At 32.8% G+C, this 19,195-nt stretch overlaps 4 protein-coding genes across 4 annotated transcripts; 3 read left to right on the forward strand and 1 right to left on the reverse strand.

The window, feature by feature from the left end:
* Positions 1-282: 282 nt before the first annotated feature.
* Positions 283-897, reverse strand: LOC148253231 (uncharacterized). Its single transcript, XM_088206262.1, has one exon. The coding sequence runs from the start codon at positions 797-799 to the stop codon at positions 527-529; it is 273 nt and encodes a 90-aa protein (XP_088062388.1). The 5' UTR covers positions 800-897; the 3' UTR covers positions 283-526.
* A 7,111-nt stretch (positions 898-8,008) lies between these two features.
* LOC148253232 (uncharacterized) lies at positions 8,009-9,077 on the forward strand. Its single transcript, XM_088222279.1, has 2 exons — positions 8,009-8,331; positions 8,804-9,077. The coding sequence occupies exons 1-2, from the start codon at positions 8,218-8,220 to the stop codon at positions 8,924-8,926; spliced, it is 237 nt and encodes a 78-aa protein (XP_088078405.1). The 5' UTR covers positions 8,009-8,217; the 3' UTR covers positions 8,927-9,077.
* A 2,543-nt stretch (positions 9,078-11,620) lies between these two features.
* On the forward strand, positions 11,621-15,679 carry GBSS1 (UDP-Glycosyltransferase superfamily protein). The gene is made up of 14 exons (XM_022044776.2): positions 11,621-11,763; positions 12,107-12,473; positions 12,564-12,644; positions 12,928-13,026; positions 13,108-13,197; positions 13,434-13,497; positions 13,579-13,679; positions 13,769-13,878; positions 13,971-14,214; positions 14,291-14,467; positions 14,632-14,823; positions 14,915-15,001; positions 15,107-15,235; positions 15,329-15,679. Exons 2-14 carry the CDS (start codon positions 12,123-12,125, stop codon positions 15,443-15,445), a joined length of 1,842 nt encoding a protein of 613 aa, XP_021900468.1. The 5' UTR covers positions 11,621-11,763; positions 12,107-12,122; the 3' UTR covers positions 15,446-15,679.
* Positions 15,680-16,922: 1,243 nt separating this feature from the next.
* Positions 16,923-18,620, forward strand: DUO1 (myb-like HTH transcriptional regulator family protein). Its single transcript, XM_088222663.1, has 3 exons — positions 16,923-17,433; positions 17,536-17,764; positions 17,921-18,620. Exons 1-3 carry the CDS (start codon positions 17,246-17,248, stop codon positions 18,359-18,361), a joined length of 858 nt encoding a protein of 285 aa, XP_088078789.1. The 5' UTR covers positions 16,923-17,245; the 3' UTR covers positions 18,362-18,620.
* Positions 18,621-19,195: the final 575 nt, after the last annotated feature.

The raw sequence follows: 19,195 nt of genomic DNA on the forward strand, positions 1-19,195 counted from the left end.
ATATATTTTAATTTTTGAAAAATAAAATTTTACTATACAGTTATATTCATTATATCCTCATTATCTTTTAAATGTATTATTACTGAAGAAAATCAATTTGGATATTTCTTTTTTTCTTGTTTTTGAACCAAAAGTAAATTAAAACAAGAAAAGAATTCACGATTGATTTGGCGCCATCCAAATTGCTTGACAGTTGACGCTTAAAGAGTTCTAGACGAAAAAGTGAACTACTCTGCAACGTTTGCGTGTTCGATATAATCGCCGGCTAATCAATAAACAAAATTGCAGATAATCATGGAATTGGAATTATCAGTTAGACGAACAAATTCGTTTCTTGCATGAACATGGAACTGGAATTTGGGAATTTGATCCAGAAAAACCAATACCCTAAAGAATGAATCGAACCAGATGTTTTTACAACTCAACTTGTATATCGGTATATAAAATCAGTCAAAATCCCTAGTTAAGACCTCAACATATGAAGAAACCCCAAAAACAAAAAAGAAATATCAGGTATGATATCAGATCAATAGGGGACAAGAGTTTCGAAACAGTTCAGCCCATCGAGTTCTGGAGCAAAACGCGGCGTTTTTCGCTGCTGTCGCGCTTCGGCCTTCTCGCCTGCGTCAGAGTTTTTCTTCTGTTGAACACTTTTAGCTTTTTCCTCCATCGTCGTTGTCGAAGCAGCAGCACCTGAAGACGAAGAAGAAGCAGAAGGAGAAGGAGCGTAGACAGCCTTCACCTTATGTCCCAATAACTCGGCACACAGAAAATCGAAGGAACTGAACATTGAATTCATTATGAAAACTTTTGTTATTGCTTGAAGGATTTTCGGAGCAAGTTAAAGATTGAAAGAGAGCTTTGAGAGAGGGTTTGTTGATTGTGAGGGACTCAAGGTTAGAGAAAGGATTTTATATACAGAGTCGTAGAGACGAGTAAGTCTTCTAGGAAAGCGACACCGAAAGAGGAAAGAAGAAGGAGTTGATTGGGTTCCAAGTCTTGACGACCAAAACGACGCCGCCTACAGCTTCAAACCGTGTTGTGTAACGTATTGGACGGTTGTTAGGGCCCCACCTACTTCTTAACTGTCTTACCAGGTCAGAAGCCACGTGGCAAGATTCTTACGCGATCGGTCAAAGCCGTCGTGACGTTGCCGTTCGATAACGGCCACAAGGCTTAACATAATAAATTTATAAATTAAAGTTATTGTGAGATAATAAATTAAACAAGTAATTAAAACAATTGAATTATTAAATAAAAAAATATTATATTAATGTAATAATTATAATTATGAAAAAACAATAGGTGTAAAATGGACGGTGAGTCATCATCCGACGTGGAACGATGAGAACGAAATAAAATATTTGATTTATTATTTATTATTTCCGCGGTGCAGGTGTCTACAAAGCATTAACCTGACACAAAGTTGAATCTGGAAAGTGTACTCATCAATTCCCAAAAGATTTGTGTGGTAACCGATTAATCTCGTACAAAAATTAACATTACTTAATTAATTATGGATTAGTGAAATTAACTTCATCTAATTCTTCTAATCAATGTGATATTATACGTTGTACCGATATAATGACACAATGTTTTTACCTACTGGTTCCTCTTTTAACCATAAAAGGCAATAAATTATTACCAATCAGTATCGCACTGTAAAAAAATAATTACCGTACTGTATCTGTATTATCATGTGCATTACTTATTATTTTAATTTTTTTTTTTCTATAGAAGCTATACGCATTTTTTATTATTTTGGAATATTCAAATTTCTTGAAAGTAAAGTTTCAAGGGAAAAATAATATTTTAATATTTTTTTTTAATTTTTAATAGTAAATATCTATTATTATTTATCTGTTGATAAATAATATTATAAATTTAAATATATTAAAACATATCCAACTAGTTATTATTTTTTGTTTTTTGTTTTTTTATTTCTGTGAGGTTCTCTCTCTCTCGATTTTGGAACATAAATTCTTTTTTATTATCGTTGTTAATTTTTTTTTAGTTATCAATCATTTATATCCAAAATTTTGAAATAAAAATATTATCTGTGATTATATTTATTAATTTACAAATGAAACTTTCTGCGTACGAATTAAATCTCATTATTAGTAAAACTAATAAAATATCGTATGATGATTTAATATTTGCATTCAACAATACTCAAAAAGATAATATAATTGATAAAAAAAATTTATTGCATGTTTGAATAATAGTATATATATTTTATATTTAGATAGACAAATTTATCGACAAAATAAAGAGATTAATCTTATTGCATGCATTTTGTGTTAAAAGTTAATATAAAAATACATTTGTTTGCAAAATAATAATTAACAATGATATTATTCTCAAAATATGAAAAATATATTACATTTATATGTAATATTATAGTTCGTAACTTCAGTTCTTATACCATTGTTTTGTTAATAAATATTGAATTATACTTGAGATATATATAAAATGATCTTATTCAAAATTTTAATATCAATAAAAAGTATTCGATGCCGATATTAAAATAGTAAAATATTAAAGAAAATAAAAAAAAAAAAAATTAATGATAAATTAATAGATTAAAAATTATCTTGGACATAAATTTCAAAAAATTTAAATGGAATACCTTATATTTTAACCAAATAAGTCAGATGGATCAAAATTTTGTAACTTGCATTGAACTTTATCAAATTTCTATGCGTTTTATACCCATTATAATTTTTTGCTTTTTCTATATATTATTCATTATATATATATATATATAATCAACGTTGACTCTATAAGATATTATACATTATAGTTGACCTTGACTAAACCTAGCATGCCTATATATTTAACATAAGCGAATGACGTCATCCCCGCGAAAACACACCCAACATGATTTTATGCGCCACCCAACAAAGAATTGGTCGTGGACCATTAGCTTTTCAAAAACCACAAGAACAAGCCCATTAAATAAACTTTTAATTATTTGTATTATAAAATACTAGGCACATAATATAATCTTTATGATTATAATAAAAACATTATTTTATATAAATAAAATTATAAAGAAGTAAAAAAATATATAATAAAAAATTATCGTGCTTTAGTTTTTGGTAAAAGATTTACGGAATGAATAATATATGTGGATAAAATATATGACCAAGAGTTTGTAATCAACTAAAAATAAATTACATAAAAATATAATTATACGCCCGCATTATCTGTTTATATTTAAAATATTTAAATAAATAATTATTATATATTATCACGTTAAGTTATTATTTTAACATATTTAAAATTGTTCCATGAATTTTTAAGAAATTTCATTTTACACTTTGTCATGGTGATCTTAATCCATGTATATTTTACTCTCTTTTTTATTTAACAATCCATTATTAATTTGTGATGAAGAAGTTTCGTTGATTATACACAGTAGTCTGATAATTTACTAATTAAAATAAATAAACAATGTTTTTTATTCTAAATTAATTATTACATCTAAATTAACAAAAATATAACAATTATTAGATTGTAATTTTAACATTAGATTTTATTGATCAACAAAATAGTAGTTTAATACTTAAAATATTTGTATTATATTTAAAAATTACGATTTTTAATTTAAATAATAACGTAAAGTTTATCATTTTATAGACGTGTTATGAGTTAATGACGATTGATTTATAATATTTAATTTAGTGAGATCAAAAATTTAATTCAATAGTTTGTCAAGAAGATACCATGACTATATTTAATAAAATTTCAGTGAATCTATAATGTTTTTGGGCAAAAAAAATATTCTGTAACAAATATATTCTTTTAATTAAAATACACATGTAATACCTTTAATTAAATTTAATATAATTAAAATTAATGTATAAATATAATTTTTTATTTAATATAAAAATAAAAAAATAGGTAGATGATGAAATTAAAAATAATTTTGAAAAAAATTGATAAAAATTTGAGTTCCAATGGTGTTTTTAAAAAAAAAATCAGAAACTATAGGTCAAAACGCAATTTAAGAAAATTGTGACACGTAGGATGTCTAGCCAACAACCCCGACGAACCGGAGCACGCTGACGCGCGGTGCCACGCTGGCGATCTGCATGCCCGCGATCAGACGGTCTGGATTTGTTCCTGCGTGCACAGACGGTCCAGATTCGTTCTCTCTTTAAACACGATCAGATGGTTCAGATCAAATTGTGATAAACGGTGTAGATCCATTTCATATTTAAACGCGATTGGACGGCTCAAATCAAATCGAGATGAATGGTCGAGATTCATTTCTTATTTAAACGCGATCGGACGGTTCAGATCAAATGTGATGGACGGTTCAAATAAAAAAAATGAATATAAATAACCATCTTCACACCAAATCCTAACCCTAGTCGCTAAAACACCCCCCCCCCCCCCCCGGGCCGTAGAAGAAGAACCAGTCGTCAGGAAGGGAGTTGATTGTCGTTTGCCGCCGCATCGGAGCTACTTCCGATCGCCAAAAGAGGTAAAAAAAAAATTCATTAGCTCAAAATTCAATTTTGAACACCCATGTGGCCAAATCAGAGAAAAAAAATTGATGGACAAGGCAAAAACTGCGGGCAAAGCCCGGCAGCACTGCCGCAGAAAAAAATAAAAACTAAATCCGATGAGGTCCTTCCCGATTCCCGTTTAGTGTAATTTTTTCACTATTGTAATTATCATTCATTTCTCTACAGGTTGACCGAAGTAAAATACCCAACCGTAAATGTGAGTCGGCAGAGTCGCTGCACCCAAAAACTTCGCCACCGATAAACTTCGATTTTTCAATTTTTTCAGCCAACCGAAGCCTCTTAACATGTTTTATCGTAGAGATGAGTACAAAACTAGCCGAAATTGACTAAAAACGACCGAAAATGGCCAACCCAAGGCAAACTACTACTGCGGGTGGCGGTGCCATCGGTGGGGCACGGCAAAGCTGCCGTGCCGGAATTTTAGAATTGGCCAAAAAAGGTTTCTAAACTAATTTTGGACTTTTTATGGTATTTCTAGGTACTTGAAACATGTTTTAATCTTAAAGAAAAATTTAGGAAATCCGGGAACCGCCAATAGGTGCAACCAAAAGTTTAGCATTCGTACACCAATTCAAATAAGAATCTCTTACCTTATTTCCTGTTATGGAATTGAAGTTTAATTAATAATAATATGATATTTTCTATAATTATAAAATATTTATAATTAATTATATGTCACTAATGGAATCGGAACCGGTTATTTATTATTGTCTGTCGTGTTTAGCTGATTAGTTGATTTTACAGTTTTGAATGCATGGTAATATACTGGAATTGGTATGATGATGTGATTGTATTTCCTTGATGCATATATTGGTTGTTTTATGTTAATTACAGTTAAATTAGAAAATAAAAAATTTAAGGTAAACGAGAAATTGTTTGATTAAGTAAATAAATGAACGGTAACCTTACTGGAAATTCTGGGAGATGGTGGACAGATTGGGTACATACAGAATCCTACCGTGAACGTTGACTCATATTGGACGGAGTATTGAGGATTAGTATTTTAACGCTCATACTAGACAGTGTATGGGGACGACATGTTTCACCCTCATACCGGACGAAAAATTGCGGGATGGTATTTTAGCGCTCATACTGGATGGGGTATGGGGACAGTCGTTAATTGAAAATGTTAAAAAGATAGGTCACGCATAGTGGGAACATCCTTGTAGACCCCTGTGGCTACCAGTAAGCTGATAAAAAAAAAGTTATTATTGTCGACTGATTGCATATTAGATTATAATATTGTTTATGTTATTTACTTTATAGATTAGTTTTGAAAATTTCGCTACAGTAAGTATGCAGTAAATTATTTTATTTATGATAAATGAATTTATTTAAATTAAGAACTTCATTAGTTGTTTTCATGATTTTTACCAACCTGCATTTCTGTGTCGGTGAGTAGCGTAATATTCTTACTAGACTAGTATAGCTCACTCTTTCATTAATCATTTCAGATCAAAAGGACTAAGATCCAAAGCTCGATACACAAGAGGGTTGCGAGTAAGATGCCCAGTTGTTTATTTTCTATTTATTTATTTGATTTTCGTTATTTTGTTTAAAATAGTCATTATCGTAGTCCTATTGGGTAATCTGAATTATTGTGTAAGGAGTGTAAACCCTAACTATTTATTTTGTTTCCGCATTCAATTCATAATTTATTTCCTTTCAAGTTCACGGAGTCGTTACAACATACAACAAGTTAAAAGTTCAATTTAATATTTTTTCTTTAAAAAGTTAGATTTTATAATATATTATTTATTTACTAAATATTTAATTCTTATTTTTACGATACAATTATTGCTTTGTAAAACCTATAGGAATTATAATAGTTAAAAGTATTAGTCAATTATCCATCGTTTGGATTGTGGTATTTCATGATTAGTTAACATAGGGTATGGTGTTGAGATGATAAAATTGTATTTATTTTTTGATAGCATGGTATCCAAAAGACAAATTTTGGGTAAATTTTTAAAATCACCGATTTAGTGATTTTTTATGGGTTTATATTTTTTGTTATGATTATACTCTCATTAAATCTTGTTATTTTTTATTTTATCCTAAAAAATCCTCATTTGTTTACCACCATAATTATTTAAAACATCTTTCAACTTTTTATTTATTAAAATATTTTAAATTTAATATAATAATATGTCATTATAACCACTTGTTTTTAATATATAAATAATTTTAATTTTATTAAAATAAAATTAATGTAATAGTATAAATAATAATTATATATTATTAAATATAATAATTTAATGTAACAGTGTGTAATAATTATTTATTTAAATATAAATTTAATTATTTTTTTATATAATTTACTTTTTCTTTATTACATTTTTTTATATACTATTGTTTTATTTAATATTACATACAATAAGATAGAGATAAATTAATAATTTGACTGAATATAAAACTATACTATCATATCAATTCAAACAAAATAATTGTTATTATCATACATTAATATACAATTTTTTCATACGTAATATAACTTTATCATTACTATTATGTATCATTATTAAATATTATGTACATTAATTATTCATCACAAAATTTATTCAAATAGAACATTACTATCCTATAATTTTATGATGTCAGTAGTTTTCATATGGGTGACTTTTATATGTTAGGTGTCTATTAATTATTGTACGATTCTACTTTATAATAATTAACAATTATGAAGCATAGTCTAATTTTGTATTTGCAGAAAAATTAATAGTTTATGTTTATAAATGAATAATGGGTTTGCTAATAATAATTAGAATAGAAACAATTATTAAAATACGTGTAAGTTTTATTTTTACACCCACACAAAAATTGACATTGAAGATATATATTAAATTACCACCATTCTAAAAATGCCTCCTAAATCTTAGATGCATGCATGAAAGCTCCTTGTTTAATAATTTGTTTTCTTCTTTTTCTATTTTTTTTTTTAAATTAAAAGTTTAATTTCAATATTTCAAAAATTAAAAAATAAAACATTACAATTAAATAATTTTAAAAAAGTTTACATGGAATAATAAAAAAAATATAATTAATAAAACGGCGTCGGCCCTCAGCACAAAAAACGTTCACGCAAACCCACCAGAATTCCACCCACATGCTCTTCTTTTCTTTCCATCCAATCAAAGCATAATTTTATTATTATTTATTATTTTTTTAAAAAGAGAAATAATCTCCTACTGCTAATCCACCCAATAAATCTGGAATCAACAGATTCCCGCAACGCACGCGCATGCACCATTCGTGGGTCGCCGCTTTCCCTTAATATTCGGGATTAAAAAACTTACACCCTGTTCTGCGTCTCTATCTCTAGATGCCACGCTGTCAGACAATATTCCACGTGGCAGTCAATAATCGAAAGTGAAAAGTGACCTGGCAACACGTGGAATTGACGTGGCCGAGGATTTAAAAATAGCAACAGAAACCGGAACTAACATCAAATTTCAATTCGGTTAAAATGAAGAGGCTGTCGACGTCATCCTCTGTCTCGTCTGGGAATATAAAAACGCGTTACCCACCAAACTCTAAAAACATCGTCGGAGAAAATCCCAAACACCAGACGAGGTGGTCGAGATCCGGCGGAGTTCGTCGGGTTTCGCCCATTTTATCTGAGCTCCGGAAAATCCTTCCCTCGAATAGACAGGTAGGCAGAGAGAATCAGAAGGAGAATATGAAGGGCTCCGCTACCCTCGTGGCTTCTTTGTTTGCCGCATCCACTGTGGCTCTCACATCATCTTCCTCAGCAGGACTCCACGATTCTCCTTATTTTCCAATCAGCAACCAGGTTTTTTTATTCTTCTATATACTCTTTCTTATTTTCGTTCGCGCTCCTGTTTCTGAGTGCTCGTGATTGCAGATTCGATTATGAGTTTTTTCTTTTCCAAAATGTAACTTTGGATCTAGACGCCGCTCTCTGTCATGTATCCACCGTTTTTTGGTGTTAATTACCCCGAAAATTTCATTTAAAACATAATTTATTGATACAGCCAGTTACGGTTTTTCGTCCTCGAAATCTGGTGAACATGGAAATTTCCCCTAAATTCCATCTCACGTGATTTCTTTTAAAGCAGGATTTTGCATTTCAATGCAAACGAATATTAGACCCAATGCATATACTAGGGCTAATTACTCTGTAAACTTTAATCGGTGATTGGAATTCGGGAAAAGAAAAAGTTCTTTTTGTTTTGTCTGTCTCTTTAATTGTCGTAAATTTTTGACTTTTTAATCTTCATCGTGTCGGTGTTGTTTTTAATTAGGGGTTTTCTCATTCAACGAAGAATGGTGCTCGCGAGACGCATACGACGTCGGATAAGGAAAAATTCGCGCCCCGATTTGATGGGTTGAGGTTCATAGAGACATTAATCACGGCTCACAGATGAATAATAATAACCCATGCCATTAACATCAAAACGGCGTCCATTTTCTTCGTTTTGAATTCCGGGTCGGGTTAATGGGAATACCAAGTAAAAATCATTTTACTCGGGAAATTCCTGAGGTGTGAGTGTACGGATTATTGGGAGCTTTTCTGTGTTCTATTGATGGGTCGTTTTTTCTTAACTTTGGACGGTGCAGATTAAAGCAAAAGTCCAAAGGTGACAGATTTTTTTCTCTCTCTCTCTTTTTTTCCCTCTGGAACTATGTCGTATCGGTGTTTTGGATTCTTATTCTTATTGGTATCTCAATACTGAATTTGATGGGAGAGAAATTGCCCATATTTTCTGGTCTTCGGCTCTTCTGTCTAAACTTGGGTTGGAAATTAGCTGGATTATATCTGGATGCAAAGTGAGGTTAGGTGTTCCATCACATGCTTAATTATGGGCATGACGTAAATAATAAAAATGTTATTAAAAATATAAAATATTGACTTGGTATGATTGACATTATTGAAGCTCGACAAATTGGTGAAAATTCAAAATTTTTTGTATTCTTAGTATAGTTTGGACGAGTGTACCAACTCTAATATATACACACGAGAGAGAGGAGTATGTAGAGATTCTCTTTTGCTTTAACGATATGTACACAAATTATATATACATACAAAAGGGAGAGCCACGAGTCTTTTGGGTTGACCCCAAAAAACGGAATAGGGTAAGGAAGAGAGAGAGAGATTAAAGTATATGCCAATTTGGTGCTGTCTTTTTAATTGGTCAAAAAAAAAATGTAAGACTCAAAAAAATGGTGGCAAGGAACGTCGCACCTTCTTCTTCTTTAAAAGTTTATTTACTCACCACAACATTATTTCCTTGTACTTGGGACTGAAATTTAGAACAACATTGTTTTTAATTCAAATAATAGGCTTATATATTCAATATATATTTGAATTTATTCAATCATATATATACAATTTCCTATTAAGGAAACAATAATAAAATACTCAATATAAAATTCATTCAAAATTATAATCACTCGTATTATTGATCATACTTTGACATCGTGTTAATTTCAGTACATACGTTATTAACATTAATGTAAATTTTAGATGTCTGTATGAAAGCCAAACTGACTTTTTCACACGGCACCAATTAAATGAAATTAACAAAAGATAACTTCTTCTCTTCAATATATATATATATATCTATTTAATTAAAGTTAAAAACCGTCACATATGGTATTTAAGAAATTATTTATAAGATAATTCAAATTCAAATTCAAATTCCACCCTAGCAAGCCCAATAAAATATTTTTAATCTTATCTTAGAAATTAATAAAAATACACGCCGTAACACTCGTCGAAGTCATATGGTGGTGATCCAAGTGATTGTGACCCATAAAGTCTTAAAAAATAATGACTACTCGTAAATAGTAGCCATCAAAGTTCGATGTTCAGCTTGTGGCTTAGTCATGGCTAGCCAGCCCCCATGTTTCTTTCAGCCATAACAAGTTTGAGTCCACAAAATCTTTATTTACATTTTCTTATTTTAAACATATATTAAAACTAATTGATAGAATTTGATTCTCAAAATAATGTTATGATTATTACAAAAATATTTTATTTGTACTTAAATAAACTTCCCAAGTAAATAATTTTGTAAGAAATTAAAGGTAAATTAGAAAAACTAAAAAAATAGTAAAATTACACTAAAAAAAATTGATTTCTTCCTATTATAACGGCTAGAGTTAAGATTACGTGAATGAAAAAAAAAAATTAAAATTTTTATATGATCATTATTATGTCGTTCAGTTAGTTACAATTTCTTATCATTAGAAAGGTTTCTACCTTATTTTTTTGTTATATATAGTTTTTAAAATAGTAAGGTCTCTTAAATAGAGATATTAAAAAATATTGTAATCATAAAGTATCTCTCTATCTCTAAAACTTTCTTTTTCTTTTTCTTTTTATTATTTTTTTTAAATTTCAACTATAAATAAAATCCGTTATATAACTCTTATATAGAAAAACTTTAATTCAATGCACAAAAATATGCAACATTAAGAAAATGTTGTTACTTCCAAATTCATAGTTTAGTACATATCTTGGTGTATATGCTTCCAAAACATTCTTGTACATAGAAAATTCGATTCTCAAGGTTATGGTCGGTCCATTGTCTCACTCAAAGGAACATGCCCAATGAGCACACATGACTCTTGTGACCATGAGTTTACAGGTAATAACTGTAACTATTATAAATATTTTAAAAAATTATATTTAAAAATTTTCAAAAAAATTAAAAATAAATAAAATATTAGAAAAAAAAAAAGAAGGTAATAATACTCTTTTTATTTTCTATTAATAAAAAACTACGCCCACCTGGTACTTTTGCTCTATTCTCCATCGTCCATTTTAAAATGTGTATAAAAATCAAAGAGAAACACGACAAATATGTTAGGATCCACCATCCACAATCCTGAACCGCTAGGCGCATCACTCCGGTGTCGTTTTCGCCACTTGATATATCATTTGTGCTTCAGCTAAATTTCACGTTCAAAATGCCAAAATAATTATAATAATTTCCTCAAATTAAAAAAAAAAAAAATTATGAATATTCTCCAATGATACTCAGCCATGTGGGCCCATCCGTCACGTGATGAGAACCAGACTTTGAGGCGCCTAGATTATGTGACTAACCTCAACCATTGAGACGGTGCCACGTGTCCCAACACAGGCTCTCATGCCATCGCTACAAATGCCATTACTTCCCTCCCCACCTGACCATAACGGAAGCTGATCATAGAACCCGGCGACCTCCTACTCGAGCCTTCACTTGCTGTCAATTTGGTAAGCACACTGCATCTATACACGTAGTTATAAATAAGCCTGTAACGAACTCCTCAGATTTTTGCGGCTGATGAAGAGATCTTATTGTTTCTACTTTGAATTTTGGTGGATTACAGCTCTGTTAATCGGGCTGAATGTTGGATTATTTTCTTTTTCCACACATACATACACATACACAAGTATATATAATGGCTACTTTGATTCTCTGTTTGTCAATATCTATGCTCTTAAATTAGTTCATCTCCTCCGATTAGTAGTATAGTTTCATTTTATCGATTATTATTTCATTGTCTTTTTTTTTTTTTTTGTTGTTTCGTCATTCACCATTTCTATCCTCTGCCAGTCCGAGTATCACAGGAATGGCAACTGTAACTGCTTCTCACTTCGCGTCAAGAAGCTCGCACGTTAACAGCCATGGAGGCTCAGGCTCAGAAACTAAAATAAACTTGGCTCAGGTCGGTTTGCGGGGTCAAGTGCTGACCCACAATGGTTTAAGGTCTTTGAACCTAACAGATGGGATTCAATGGAGATCCCTCGCCGTGGCTAAGATAGCAGCAAACAGAGCGCTGGCAGCGTCTACTGACAAGGCTTCATCTAAAATCGTTTGCATGCAAGGGATGCCAGTGGTTTTCGTGGGAGCTGAGGTTGGTCCCTGGAGCAAAACTGGTGGCCTTGGTGATGTCCTCGGTGGATTACCCCCTGCAATGGCGGTAAGCATAAATTTTCATGTTGTTAATGGTATGCTTTTATTCAGGTTTTATGTGTATGAATCTGATATCTGCAGCCTGATTGTTGTGCAGGCTAGAGGGCACCGTGTAATGACGGTGTCTCCTCGTTATGACCAGTACAAAGATGCATGGGACACTACTGTAGTAATTGAGGTAAATTCTCACATCTGATCTTACAAACGAGCCCAGATTTTGGTTCTGACAATACATATATGTGCATGTATATACAGTAGGACTTTGGAGAAATATGCTTTACTGTAATGCGGGTGATTGTTTCCGCATCCCCAATAACCTTCTCGAGAAAGTGCTTTATTTACTAGTCTTACGAAATCAAGACGTGTAACAACTCTTCTTGTTATCCATGTCAATTTAATTGAACTTCATTTAAGCACGTGTGTGATTTCTTCCCTCAAAAATGGCTTCCTCACATGCACAGATCCAAGTTGGGGACAGAGTTGAGAAAGTTCGGTTCTTCCACTGCTACAAACGAGGAGTTGATCGTGTCTTTGTAGACCACCCGATGTTCCTTGAGAAGGTTTGCTTAAATTTTCTTGCACATATGTAGAGGACTAAAAGCTTTCTTTTCTGATCTTAAGCTGTTTGAATATGTAAAAAGGTATGGGGCAAAACTGGGTCCAAAGTCTATGGCCCTAATGCAGGAGTGGATTATCAGGACAACCAGCTTCGATTCAGTTTGTTATGTCAGGTAATTAATGTTATTTTCGCCAGCTTGTTAAACCCAAGAGGGCTGAGCAGCTAAGTTCTTAAATTCAACATTCTAGATTAGAAATCAATTAGTGCTGTATGTCTACTCCCATGTCACAACATGGTCCATGGTCTAATACTGGGTTAATCTATGATCAGAATCAGCCTTATTATTCTGTTCTGGCAACTGTTCAGGGTACATATTGAGAGTTATTTTTTCTTTTTGTTCACTTATAGGCCGCTCTAGAAGCTCCAAGGGTTCTGAATTTAAGCAGCAGCGAATATTTCTCTGGACCTTATGGTGTGAACCCCTCTAGATCTCTTGAAACTATGAATTTCCTTTCATGAAATTGCTTCAGCTGTAACATCTATGTTTATGCAGGGGAGGATGTTGTCTTTGTTGCCAATGACTGGCACACTGCTCTTCTTCCGTGCTACTTGAAATCCATGTACCAGCCCAAGGGTATTTACAAAAATGCGAAGGTATTGTGATTCTTATTCAGATGAAACCATCTGGATTCCTAACTTAAAAGTGCTATTTGATGTTCATGTTGCTTCATTAATCAATACAGGTTGCCTTTTGCATCCACAACATAGCCTATCAAGGAAGATTTGCCTTTTCAGACTTCTCGCTTCTCAATTTGCCCGACAGTTTCAAGAGTTCTTTCGATTTCATTGATGGGTATGAAGTGCAGGATACATGTTTTCTTTTCATGAAAACCAAACTTCATTGTGTACTTGCCAAGATATTCAGGATTCTCCTTTTGTATCCAGGTATGAGAAGCCTGTGAAGGGAAGAAAAATCAATTGGATGAAGGCGGGAATACTAGAATCAAACAGGGTATTAACAGTGAGTCCATACTACGCCCAGGAACTCGTATCGGGAATTGACAGAGGAGTTGAATTGGATAACATCATCCGCAAAACTGGCATCATGGGCATCGTGAATGGTATGGATGTTCAGGAGTGGAATCCGGCAACAGACAAGTACATCGATGTCAAATATGAAGCTACAACTGTAAGTAAAATTTAATCTTAAAACATAGATGGCGGGAGAAGTATGTACTTACTACTTGTCAAAACATCATTTTCAGGTCATGGATGCAAAGCCTTTGCTCAAGGAAGCCCTGCAAGCAGAAGTGGGTCTGCCGGTAGACAGGAATATCCCATTAATTGGCTTCATTGGTAGATTGGAGGAGCAGAAAGGTTCAGATATTCTTGCAGCAGCTGTTCCTAAATTCATCGGAGAGGATGTCCAGATAGTAATTCTTGTAAGTATTGCATTTGAAGTTAAACTTCTCTTCAATTAATTTTTTGCTTTGGCAATACATGAAAATCATTAAATACCCGTAGAATACAGATCAGTTGAAATGCTTCATATATATGATTGATGTGCTTTGAACTTTTGTTGTTCGAATGTGTTGTTTTGGTCCAGGGAACGGGCAAAAAGCGAATGGAGAAGCAGATTGAGGAGCTGGAGATCAAATACCCTGGCAAGGCAGTAGGAGTTGCAAAATTCAATGTCCCGTTGGCACATATGATTACTGCTGGAGCTGACTTTATGTTGGTCCCGAGTAGATTCGAGCCATGTGGTCTTATCCAATTGCACGCTATGCGCTATGGAACAGTATGTCATTATTCTTTGAACTTTACATGGTCAAGGATGAACTTATATGGTACTAGACCCCTTAACTATATATCCCTTAATTTTGGCATAGGTGCCAATTGTTACCTCAACTGGTGGACTTGTTGACACAGTAAAGGAAGGTTTTACAGGATTCCAGATGGGCCAATTCAGTGTTGAAGTAAGTTAAACAAATGACTCCAATTAATGGAGGTTTTTCAGTTGTGTAAGTCTAAATTTCATGAACAATAAAGGATTACTGACTTGGTGGGATTGATTTTATCAGTGTGAAAGTGTTGACCCAGCTGATGTGATCAAAGTGGCAACAACAGTTAAAAGAGCCCTGGCAACCTACGGCACGGCTGCCTTGAAAGAAATGATCATGAATTGCATGGCTCAAGACCTTTCATGGAAGGTAATTAGTATTTTTATCCTCCTTATCATTCCACATATATATATACATTGTGAATGTGGTATTTAGAAAGCTTGTAATGGGGGTACGATGCAGGGACCAGCAAGAATGTGGGAGAAGATGCTTTTGAGCTTGGATGTTGCTGGGAGTGAACCGGGCATTGAAGGGGAGGAGGTGGCTCCTCTGGCCAAGGAAAATGTGGCCACTCCTTAAACCCATCTCTTCACTCAACCCAATGTGGATCGGCTAAGTGACTTGACTCAACCTAAAGGTTGTCTCAATACTAACTCCTAAAATGTTTCGGAGGGCAGTAGAGAAAATAAATTGGTCTCAGCCTACTTTTCTTTTTGCTTTCCCTTTGGAGGGTTTTATACATAATGTAAGTAAATAATCTGTAGAGACACAATTTCTCAACGTGAGTAGGCCAAGGCATGAATTCATATTAAACACCCTCCTCCTTTTTTTGGGGGTTTTTTTTTTCTTCATATACATACATACATATTAAGTGTGGTTGTAATTTGTAAACAAAGATGGCCATATAATATGATAAATGGGCTCTTGATCCAATCTTTTCAAAAGAAAATATGAATTGGGTGGTGGGTTCCTCAATAAATAATGCAAGAATTTTTTTTGTTGGGTCTTAAAATCTGGGCTTACATTCCCAAGCAACAGGAGAATTCTGTGGTACCTCTTAGAAAATAAAAAAGGGAATCCATTGGATTGGGTGCAAAGACAAGCAAAGGTGACATTCATCAACAAAATCCCAATTAAGAAACAAAAAAGTTGATTACTTTACCAACTTTTTTAACCTCTTTCCCACTAGTTTTCTCACCTCATTAATCTTTGACTTTCCCAAGCAAAAGAAGAGAGAATCCAATGATTTTTCTCAAGAAAATTCAATTTCATCATTTTTAATTTGGTATTTTATAAAGTTTAGATGTACAGAATCTAAATCTAAACAAAAATTTCTCCTTTCTCAAGTAATATACACCTATATATTTATACAATTAATTGATGAATAACATTACACCTACATACACGTGTGTGCATGTATATATTTTTGTGATGGGGACATCGGATGGGTCCATGCGCCGACAATCTTCACATGGTCACCCTTTTTCAACACAGAAAGTGGATTCTTCTTAGACGCGTGTTCAAATCATGTGGCAGTTAGAGATGTTTCTGTTTCAGCTAATCCGGCGTCGTTTAGACATTATTGCTTTACAGAAAGACACGACACAAGGAATAAGAATCAGATACGTGGCACACATGCAAAGCAAAGCTATTCTTCCCACTCCCCAACACTGCCTGCTAACTCTATATCGTAAATCTAGACCGTTGGTTGAATCACACGGAAAGGAATCTCAATTATTACGCACGACGGCCCAGCCCCAGTTCGACCCAGGAAGACCGCACGGTGGTTCAGATTAAATGTTTTGTTCAATTTGTTTCGTAGGCATAAATATAAATTAAGATAAATATAAAAATAATTTTATTTTTGAATCTTAAAAAAAAAAAATTGTATGTATAAATTTTAGTTAAAACTTTTTAAAAAGAGAAATTATCACCTACTTCGCGCATCCACGATTTCCACCATATGAACTTGCGACAACAGATTTGCGCAATGCACGCGCATGCACCGTGAAAAAATTTGTGGGTGACTTACTTTTCCCTTAACACTCGGGATCAAATATACTCTTCCTCTCTCTAGATGCCACGCTGTCAAAAAAGAAGTCCACGTGGCATTCAATTACACAGAAGCCGGAACTAAAATTAAATTTAAATTGGGAGACTGTCCACGTCATCTTCCATGAAAATAAAATATTGAGAGATAAAAAAATTGGGTTAATGGGTGGTTTAGTGGAGGGTAGTGGGGAATAACCGTCTTCTTAACTGTCACTATGAGACCAATGCCAAGACAAAAAATTAAGTCTGGTTAAATTAAATAGAAAATTAAATCAATTGCTGGGTCGTAGACGAGTTCTTCTGATCAGTAGTTTGGGGTAAATAAAGATGGAAGGGAAGAGAGAAGAGATAAGGAAAGGCCCGTGGAAGGCAGAGGAAGATGAAGTTCTGATCAACCATGTCAACAAATACGGACCCAGAGACTGGAGCTCCATTCGATCCAAAGGTCTACTTCAGCGAACCGGCAAGTCTTGTCGTCTTCGTTGGGTCAACAAACTCAGACCTAATTTGAAAAAGTACATATACCCACTTCTCGTGATTTTCTTTCATTGTTTTCTCTGATCTTATTCTGGTTCATAACTATATATGGGTACGTGTATATGTGTTACTGTGATTAGTGGGTGCAAGTTTTCAGCGGAGGAGGAGAGGGTGGTGATAGATTTGCAAGCACAGTTTGGAAACAAATGGGCAAGGATCGCTACTTATTTGCCGGGAAGAACCGATAATGATGTGAAGAATTTCTGGAGCAGTAGACAGAAGAGATTGGCAAGGATTCTCCATAATTCTACACCTTCCTCTTCCACTTCTAAATCACTCAAAATCAAAAGGGAAATTCCCACTTTAGAGGTAAATTTTTATACAACAATTTTTGGGTATATACATACATATATATATATATGAAGTTATGATCCACCCAACATTTCCATATGGTAATTGTTTATTTGATGTGTATAGATTTTTCTTCTTAAAAATAACAATTCCTGTTGTTCGATATAATCCCAGGTTCCAAATTTAAGTTCTTCAATGGAGGAAGAATCATCTTATTCTTGTATTGGGATTCCAGAACCTATCAGCATGGTGACATTACCGGACCTTGTAAACCCTAACCCTAATCTTGATGATGCTGCAGCACTACACCTTATTGATCATCATCCCACTGAAACAAATCTCCACATTCCCACTCCTACTTTCTCACAAGAAAATCAACGACTGTTGAATAGACTTGACGAAGATCCTTACTTTTTTGACGTTGTGCTTGGGCCACTAGATTCTACTGAGATTTCTCTGGGGCAGCCATTTTTCGAACCTGCAAGAAGCTGCAGACATATAATGAGAGATGATGAGAATGCCAACTCGGTAACTCCGGATTCCTTCTTTGATGATTTCCCTGCGGACATGTTTGATCAAATGGAGTCACTTCCGAGTCCATCTCACACATCATGATAATATAAATGGCTAATCTTTCTTCTTAACTATGTATGTTCTTCTAGGTTTAGGATTGATTAACTCTTAACTTGGCTTCTTTTAACATGCAATATATATGTACCAATGTCAACTACATGTATTATGTTTATACATATATATGTATCTCACTAGTTTGGAACCCATCAGTTGGCTTGTCGATTCAACCAGTTAGTCAGCAGATATGCTGAGTTAGCTTTGTTTTGTGCCATTACGTTGAGCAATGCATAAAGTTTTCTAGTTCTTCCTTCCTTCTATTTTCTTTATGTTAGAAATGTGAAGATCAATTATAAATATTTTATGGAGCCTAAAAATATATGTTGAATTTGTTGTTATCTAAAATTCCTTATTCTTTAAAAGTGAAATACAATTATGTTATTCTCTTAGAAGTGTTAATTATATTAAATACAATTATATTATTGTTTTAAGTGTTAATTTTTCACTATATAATTAGTATTTCTACTTTTTTTAATTAAAATATGAATTTGAGTCGAGATATGCATTTAAAATGAGATTATAGTATTATTAATTATGTTATTATTAATGTATAAATGTTATCTAATTATTTAAATATATATTTTTTTGTAAAGATCCAGAACTTAAAAGGAAATAAAGTTATAAATTAAATGCGGAAGCGAAATAATAGAATTTAATGTTTACATTTCTTATACAATAATTTAAAATGTTCAATAGGTGAATGTTTTTTTAAAAGAACATAGGAAAATTAAAGAAATAAATAAAAGTTAAATAACTGAACATTTTAAAATGATCTTTACTAACTCTTTATCTGAAATAGTTAATAAAATGGTGAATTAC

This window comes from Carica papaya, chromosome 6 (assembly GCF_054855325.1).
Source record: "Carica papaya isolate Zhongbai chromosome 6, ASM5485532v1, whole genome shotgun sequence".
In the NCBI taxonomy this organism is placed as follows: Eukaryota; Viridiplantae; Streptophyta; class Magnoliopsida; order Brassicales; family Caricaceae; genus Carica; species Carica papaya.

What these genes read in the sequence shown, in the direction of transcription:
- LOC148253231 (XM_088206262.1), bottom strand. Translation starts at nt 799, where the DNA reads ATGAATTCAATGTTCAGTTCCTTCGATTTTCTGTGTGCCGAGTTATTG.
- DUO1 (XM_088222663.1), top strand. Translation starts at nt 17,246, where the DNA reads ATGGAAGGGAAGAGAGAAGAGATAAGGAAAGGCCCGTGGAAGGCAGAG. An exon ending in CTCAGACCTAATTTGAAAAA is followed by an intron (nt 17,434 to 17,535) that starts GTACATATACCC and finishes TACTGTGATTAG; the next exon opens with TGGGTGCAAGTTTTCAGCGG. An exon ending in GGGAAATTCCCACTTTAGAG is followed by an intron (nt 17,765 to 17,920) that starts GTAAATTTTTAT and finishes ATATAATCCCAG; the next exon opens with GTTCCAAATTTAAGTTCTTC.
- LOC148253232 (XM_088222279.1), top strand. Translation starts at nt 8,218, where the DNA reads ATGAAGGGCTCCGCTACCCTCGTGGCTTCTTTGTTTGCCGCATCCACT. An exon ending in ATTTTCCAATCAGCAACCAG is followed by an intron (nt 8,332 to 8,803) that starts GTTTTTTTATTC and finishes GTTTTTAATTAG; the next exon opens with GGGTTTTCTCATTCAACGAA.
- GBSS1 (XM_022044776.2), top strand. Translation starts at nt 12,123, where the DNA reads ATGGCAACTGTAACTGCTTCTCACTTCGCGTCAAGAAGCTCGCACGTT. An exon ending in ACACTACTGTAGTAATTGAG is followed by an intron (nt 12,645 to 12,927) that starts GTAAATTCTCAC and finishes TCACATGCACAG; the next exon opens with ATCCAAGTTGGGGACAGAGT. An exon ending in GTATTTACAAAAATGCGAAG is followed by an intron (nt 13,680 to 13,768) that starts GTATTGTGATTC and finishes TAATCAATACAG; the next exon opens with GTTGCCTTTTGCATCCACAA.